Here is a 7339-nt window from a genome sequence, read left to right as displayed (position 1 = left end):
GACCCGGCCTCGGATAAAGCGGATGAAGATGGATGGATGGATGGTATTGGGTCTTTAAGATAAGATGGAGCATGATTATTCAAGACTTTTATGTGTTAAGTAAGGATTTTAAGCTTGATTCTGGAAGCCAGTGAAGGGAAGCCAATACAGGAGAAATATGCTCTCTCTTTCTAGTCCCTATCAGTACTTTTGCATTTGGATTAACTGAAGGTTTTTCATGGAATTTTTAGGACATCCTGATAATAATGAATTACAGTAGTCCAGCCTTGAAGTAAGTAAATATTTCAAATTTTAGAAATATTACACAAATGGAAGAAAGCAGTCCTAAATATTTGTTTAATATGTAAATTGAAGGACATATCCTGGTTAAAAATAACTCCAAGGTCCTCACAGTGTTACTGGAGGCCAAGGTAATGCCATCCATTGTGTATCTGTTGCCATAAGGATAATGTTTATATAATTTTTTGTCAATGTCATAGCTGTAATTGCAAGTGGAATCTGTTACTTTTTATTTCATTTAGTTGAAATGGTGCTGATTTTATTTTGAAGGTCAAGCTTGCCTAAACAATTATTGCACTGCTCGTGTGTGAGAGTGGGTATAAGCTACTGGTAAGCAAGTAGGAAGCAGGAGCGTGCAATGTGCTGGGTAAAAGCTTTAACTAAAAAAGTGGACAATTGTAAAGAAACTTCAGAAGAATGGCAACCAGTTCATTTTGCGACATGCAGCCAACGAGGCATTATTAGCATGATCTTTTTTTACTGTAATAAATGTTATTTTACATGCGGTCTTATTTTGTATTAATGGTCTTTACTTTGTCAATATTATATATAATATTCACAGTTGGTCACAGATGAGATCTTTGTATAGCAGAATTCAAACCTCAGGCTAGACTCAGAATGACCTTTGTATCAGCCTTGTTAATACAGAGACACACATTTTTTCTGTGCTGCAGAAGGTTTATGTAACTAAGGGTGAGGGTGGAGGAAGTTGATGTTCTTACAGAGATCTGTCTGAGGTCACAGGTTTAGATGTTGTCGGCTGACTGGTGAGGGACCGACTCCGTGACAGCTTTGCCTTTCTCATCTCTTTACCTGCACAGAGAGGAGATCATCATCACCGTCATCACCATCATTAACATCATCATCATCGTCTCACCATAGGAGGATGAGGTGCCTGCAGATGAGGACACAGACATGGACTTGGTGGCAGATAGACTGGTCTTGCTGTCTCTTCCTGTCAAAGAAACATGGTTTACAGACTGAACTGCAGGTCTAAATTTCTGCTGAGACTGACCCCCCCCCAGCTCACTTTTTCTCTCCGGGTGTTTGTCAGAGTTCAGTTTTCCTTCATTCTGCTGCCTCTCCAGCTGTTCCTGACAACACAAAGACATTTTTATAACAAAGCAAGGCAGCTCAGGCTGTATCTAGTAGCAGGTCTCAGACTCACCATCTCCAGCAACAGCGTCTCCTCCTTCTCCTTCTTCTGGTCCAACAAGTCCCTCTCCTGCCTCTTATGAAACTGTTCACAGACACAAGACATGAAGGAGGTTAGAGGTCAGTTGTAAACCTGCATTCTCATTTCAGCTCCATGTTAAAGCAACTTCTTACAGGTTCTGAGAGGTCTAGTTTGTCCAGTTCCAAGACTGTCTGGAAAAGACGATGGAAACATTGATCACCTTCATCAACAACACAGTCAGAATCTGAAGTCTGCAGACCTGAATATCTGGAATAGTCTGGACTCTGGTAGGCGTTACCTTGCGAATCATGGCCACCACATCTTTGTCTTTCTCTTTGCAAAGCAGCTTCTGGACGCAGAAGTCAAGTTTCTGTAGCAGCTGTTTGTCAGCTGGCAGACGAAGCGAAGAACGCAACCTGGGCAGCAACTGGCACAGCTTGTACCTGAGAGCCAGAAAGGTGTGTTTAGTAGGATGTCAGACAGATTTGCCAATGTCTCATTGGACGAAATGAGTATGTACCTGACATTGGCAACTGGGTCATGGACTAGCTCCAGTGCTGGAATCAGGAAATGTTTGTTGAAGTATTTTCTGGAGAAAATCTCTGTGGCAGTTTCACAAACATCTAGGAACCTCAGACGATGCCAGTAGCTGCGTCCCTGAGCCAGATCTGAGATTATCAGATTGTCAGCATTTACATGTTAGCTGCATTCCTATTGATGTTCTGCTGTTCAAATATCAGAGTAAAAGCACCAGAAGAACCAGAAATGTTCTGACCTTGTATGAGTCGCCCCATCATCTCCTGACGCTGCTCCTGTTTGCGGTTGTAGCGCAGGAATGTGCAGAATGTGCGAGCTGCCGCCTTCTGTACCGGCAACACTTTCTGCAACCAAAACAGCAGTGTTATTGTCACAGGTTCACCTGTGGGATGCTATGGGATATTGTATGTAGCATGCTGTGACGTGGTGTGGCATGTGGCAGTGCTCACATTGGTGGTGAGGATAATGAAGATGCGAGGGGAGAAGCTCTGGTGTAGCAGCTCTCCAGGAAGCAGTCTTGCCAGGCAGCTATAACGTTGTAGCAGCTTCTCGTGAAGCCGCCAACGTAAGGAACGTCCAATCTTCTGTTCAGCTAACAGTAGTCCTGCCATCAGATCTGGGAACTTGATTAAAGGAAGCAATGAGAGATAAACTAAAGTGAAAATGAAAATTTTTATTTTCTCACCTTGTTGTCCAGCGTCTGGTTCTCTCCTCGTGACAGAACTGCCTCCAAAGTTTCTTCTACATGAGTCATCAGAGCATCCAGCACCTCAAGAGAAAATCCAGCATAACACTTTATTCAAATAAAACCTGATGTATGATTTTCTAAACTGTGACATCACAGAAAGTTATTGGCATTTGGCCCTAAATCCTGATTGATGAAACAGTGATAGTGGGCATTGCCGCTCACCTCCAGTGCATCATCCTGAAGCAGACACAGAAGTTCTTTGTGGACCAGCTGGACTTTTGAACCAAGCAACTTGACCACCTGACAGCAAGGCGGGAAAGGAAGCAGTCAATCAGAGTGAGGCAATCATTTAGCAATTTTATTTGATCATTTATGTCTTTCTTTCTCAGCCAAAAGGCCCAATCCCTGAGGATAGACCATCTGGAATCAGGCCTGGATCTCACCTGGTGGAAACTGGCTGCTGCGCTGCGCCGGACACAGACCTCTGGGTCACTACAAAGACTAGAGAAAGAAGGGTACAGCTCCGATAGGAAATGAGCTGTGTCTGCAAAAACCACCATAGCCTGGATGGAGAGAACAGGAAGTGACCCCACCACCTAAAGAGCTGACGAACTGTGAGTGTTTGTCTGTGGGTTTGTGTGCACATGTGTACCGGCAGGTTGTAGCAGCAGTTGCAGCGGATAAGCGTGGATTCGTTGTTGCTATCAGTCTGGTTTCCATCAGTCTGCAGTCCAGTGGTACACATCTCCTTAAATGTCTGCAGTAAATGACTCTTCTGCTCATCTAACAGTGAGCCTGAAACACGATCATCAAACAGTATGATCCACAGAAGTGATCTGAAACACTCTGTTTTAGATCACTTCTGTGGATCACAACAGACTGCTCTTTTCAAGCACTCCTTCCAGGTTCCTGTCCCTCAGCAGGCAGTGTTCAGATATTCTGCAGTGCTGGTGTTCTATAGGGGCAAGGCTTTCACACCGGGTAACTTTAGAAGTGTAGAGCTCACTGAACTCCCAGACTTGCTGCTATTTGCAACCTTTCACCTGATATGTCTTAACCTCCTAAGACCCAAACTCTTCCACCGCATGCGTTTTTAATTTCTCTTTGATATTTGGGTTGATTGGGATTTGATGAATGTAAAAACAAAGAATTACCAGATTTTTTTTTTTTTACCTAATTTTTGTTTCTAAGAAAAATGAGAGCCACATATGAGGATATTCATTTAAAATTTCCATAGAACAGTAGCAGTATAATGTCCTCGTAAGTGGATATCAGGCCCTTATAGAGCAAAATTGAGTATTTTGGTCTAAATAACCCAAAATGTGATGTCCATATATGTGGACACCAAAAAAAATTAATTTAAACAAATGACTTTTGTTTCTACTGGTCCTACCTGCCAATTCATTGCAGAGCTTCCCAAACTGGAATGACAAAGATGCCATAATTGCTTCATCCTCCTGCAGCGAGGCCTCACACACCGCCATCACCAAAGGAATGACAACGTGGAGTTGGTCATCTGAGAAGAAGAATTTTTAAACCAGCTGTTTACAAATACACACTGAATAGACTAAAATACTGGGCCACCTATGCATACCGCATGAAATCTGACTTACCGCTGTCCATCATCTCCATTAGGTTGATGATTGTGTCAAAGGCAGCAAGGCGGACACTGCTGTCCTCATCTCCAGCAAGTTCCACTAGATCAGGAAGAAGCTCTGTCCTGGTGTCATCCACCCTGAAAGAAAAACAGCACATATGTTTGGTAGGTGTTGGGTTTTGTTTGATTTTTGGCTGCTTGGTTACTGTCTGGCTAGTGGTTGGTTAGTGGTGAGATTTCATCTGGTCGGTGCAGGGCTTTTGATTGGTCATTGTTGTGTTTTACCCAATGATTGTTTATTCAGTATTTTCTTGCAATTACCCAGTGGCTCTCGCAATGCTCTCCAGCTGACGGCACATACAGGCTCGGACTTCAAATTCCGGGTCCTGACATAAAGAACGAGCCAAAGGCAGCAGCTCCTTCTTTACACTGATGCACAGAAACAGAGTTAGTATTAGACCAAATGAGAGAACTCTTTGTATTATAATACTACAGAGTACTACATGCTGCAGCTCACATGTAGGAATCAAATTTGCAGGCAACTTTTCCTAAAATGCGACAGCTGGCCAGCCGAGCCTGAGGAGCGTGAAACAGCTGAGACTGATGTAGTAGGGGGTTCAGCACCTGTGGAGACACGCATTTCATTGACCATATAAATCTGGTAAATAATCAGTTCAAGTCAATTCTTTTGCAATTAAGCCTAATCTTAAAAGTAGAGATAGTGTCTGTCTCCCTCCTATTCTACTTTTAAATATTCTATGAACAACAAGTAAGCCTGCAGTGCGAGAGCGAAGTGCTCTAATGGGGTAATATGGTACTATAAAGTCATTCAGATAAGATGGGGCCTGATTGTTTAAGACGTTGTATGTGAGGAGCAGGATTTTAATTTCTGGATTTAACAGGGAGCTAATGAAGGGAAGCCAAAATAGGAGAAATATGCTCTCTCTTTTTAGTCCTTGTAAGTACTCTTACTGCAGCATTTTGGATTAACTGATTAGCCAGCATTAACTGACCTCTTGTTTGATGGTTTCTTTGGGCAGAGTGTTGATAGCTAATAGCAGAGTTTCCAGCCAGGCGTTGCTCACCACTGTCAATGAAGATGGCAAAATCAGTAACAAACAAGGCAACTTTGATGTCAGAATGTCAGATATACAGATGTTTTATACCTGTATGTTGGCAGTGTAAAAATGATGTCATCATTTATAAGCCATGGAATATTCTTAAAATCTGGAGCAAGCAAAAGTTGCTTTTATTGAATATTGTCTTTGGGGTGTGAGGTTAGAGCCTATCCCAGCTGTCATACGTACACCGTAGACTAGAAAGGTCCATCAAAGAATAACACCACAATTATAGCACTTACACAAAAATCGCAACCACACACCTTCTCATCAGGACCTACAGATCTCTACAGGGAGAAAGGACCTGGACACATTTGAAACTATTATCAATGAAAGGAGCCCAGCAAACCAGGGTTTCTTTTTTTCTTGTTGTCACGTCTGAAGTTCAGGTTTTTACCTGTGTCTCTGTGGTTCAGGTGCAACAAGACAATCTTTAGGATGGAGTAAGTGTGGGTGTGGATCAGTATGATGTCATCTTGAAGGATGGTTAAAAATGACGCCGCTGCAGCCAGCTGGATTTCAGCTCCAGCTCCGTTCAGAACCTCCTGGGTCACACAGACAGGACAGGTTACCTGTAAGACACACCTGTACATTGCACCTGTCATTTTGTGGCCATACTCTGATGTCCTTGAAGTACAGTGTGACAGAGGTAACTTACCCGAACCTTTGGTACTACTCTACGAAATGTTTCAGCTGGATTCTGTCGGACGAGACTCGGGAGGTTACTGATGACACTGACCCGCTGCACCTCCTGACCAACACTGAAGAGCCGAGGGGAGACAGCGGGGATGCAGAGTTGACATAGAAGGGGAGATGGAGGGAAGAGAGAGGGGAGGAAAGAGGGGAGATAGAATGAGTAGTCAGAATGTTTCCAGGTCAGAAAGGTGTGGATTGGTCTATGGTAGCTGCTTTGTACTGTTCAGTTTCATTTTCTACTGCTGTTACTACTGCTGAAACACAACAAACTACTGCTCTTTATTTTAAGCAGGGAAAAGGGAAAACAACTAAGCAGCTAAAGCTGACTAGCCGCATGAAGGAAGATGTCTTACTGAGTCAATGTATGACACCATGCTAACACCATGCTCTAAAGCCTTAAACACAAAACTTGACGGGACTGCTCTTATCAGTGGTCACAACACTGTCTACCTGACTGAATAAATGATCACAGTGGACATAGATAGCTTCTTTCACTGCTCTTTCAAACTTTGTCTTTGTTTTCCAGTTTGTGTCCCAGATGGTGGTGGTAGTCATAGAGGATGTACTGATCAGTGTGTGTGGGCTTCAGGTAAACTTCAATGTTGAGGTTTCTATTCTCTTCAGTGCACACGGCACAGTCCAAAAACAGCAAACTATTATCCTTTGTGTCTTCCTGGTGAAACTTGTGTTCCTATCCACAGACTTATTGTGAGCAAAAGCACATTGTGCGCTGTCTATCCTACAATAATATTCAATATTTAGTATTTACTGTTATATACACATAGATTATCGCGATGATGTTGTTTATTATATTGCTCTCTTTTTTTTTGCTTGTTTTCTCTTTTTTCTTTCTCAACAGGTGATCCAGGTGATTGATATATGTATTTTTTGTCTGTTTGTTTTGTTGGTTTTTGTTTCGGTGGGCGCAGTGTTAGAACAGCGGGTCTCCGGTGTCTGGCCACCGCTCGCTTTTTTTAGTCGCACACTTAGAAACAGTGAGCGCAAATATAGCGTTTTTGACAGGGAGTTGCTGGCCCTGCACCTCGCAACGCGGCCTTTTCGTTTTTTTCTCAAAGGTCGGAGCTTCACCGTGTACGTCGATCATAAACCCTTGACATTCGCGATGTCCAAGGTCTCTGATCCGTGGAGCGGGCGCCAGCAGCGCCAGTTGGCAGCCATTTCCGAGTTCACAACTGACATTCAGCACGTGGCTGGTAAGTCCAACTGCGTGGCTGACTGTCTATCCC

At 43.2% G+C, this 7339-nt stretch overlaps 1 protein-coding gene across 4 annotated transcripts in view; it reads right to left on the bottom strand.

The window, feature by feature from the left end:
- Positions 1-7339, bottom strand: part of ppp4r4 (protein phosphatase 4, regulatory subunit 4) — a 26932-nt gene that overhangs the window by 5495 nt on the left and 14098 nt on the right. The window contains exons 3-22 of one of the 4 annotated variants that reach the window (XM_042216426.1): positions 6055-6157; positions 5794-5941; positions 5292-5365; positions 4796-4902; positions 4600-4707; positions 4295-4416; positions 4075-4197; positions 3334-3476; positions 3125-3244; positions 2904-2981; positions 2679-2762; positions 2443-2616; positions 2232-2337; positions 1977-2124; positions 1755-1899; positions 1609-1647; positions 1448-1519; positions 1310-1367; positions 1157-1174; positions 1002-1092 (exon numbers count right to left, since the gene is read on the bottom strand). In XM_042216426.1, the coding sequence (XP_042072360.1) occupies positions 1002-1092; positions 1157-1174; positions 1310-1367; positions 1448-1519; positions 1609-1647; positions 1755-1899; positions 1977-2124; positions 2232-2337; positions 2443-2616; positions 2679-2762; positions 2904-2981; positions 3125-3244; positions 3334-3476; positions 4075-4197; positions 4295-4416; positions 4600-4707; positions 4796-4902; positions 5292-5365; positions 5794-5941; positions 6055-6157 (2061 nt within the window). Of the gene's footprint in view, positions 1-1001; positions 1093-1156; positions 1235-1309; positions 1374-1447; positions 1520-1608; positions 1648-1754; positions 1900-1976; positions 2125-2231; positions 2338-2442; positions 2617-2678; positions 2763-2903; positions 2982-3124; positions 3245-3333; positions 3477-4074; positions 4198-4294; positions 4417-4599; positions 4708-4795; positions 4903-5291; positions 5366-5793; positions 5942-6054; positions 6158-7339 lie in introns of all 4 variants that reach the window. The other 3 variants (XM_005951529.3, XM_042216425.1, XM_042216424.1) reach the window with 3 other exon arrangements.

Source organism: Haplochromis burtoni, unplaced genomic scaffold, assembly GCF_018398535.1.
Source record: "Haplochromis burtoni strain Fernald_Lab_line unplaced genomic scaffold, NCSU_Asbu1 Contig_1050, whole genome shotgun sequence".
In the NCBI taxonomy this organism is placed as follows: Eukaryota; Metazoa; Chordata; class Actinopteri; order Cichliformes; family Cichlidae; genus Haplochromis; species Haplochromis burtoni.
The sequence above is the reverse complement of the archived record's forward strand: the minus strand, read 5'-3'. Positions and strand labels throughout refer to the sequence as shown.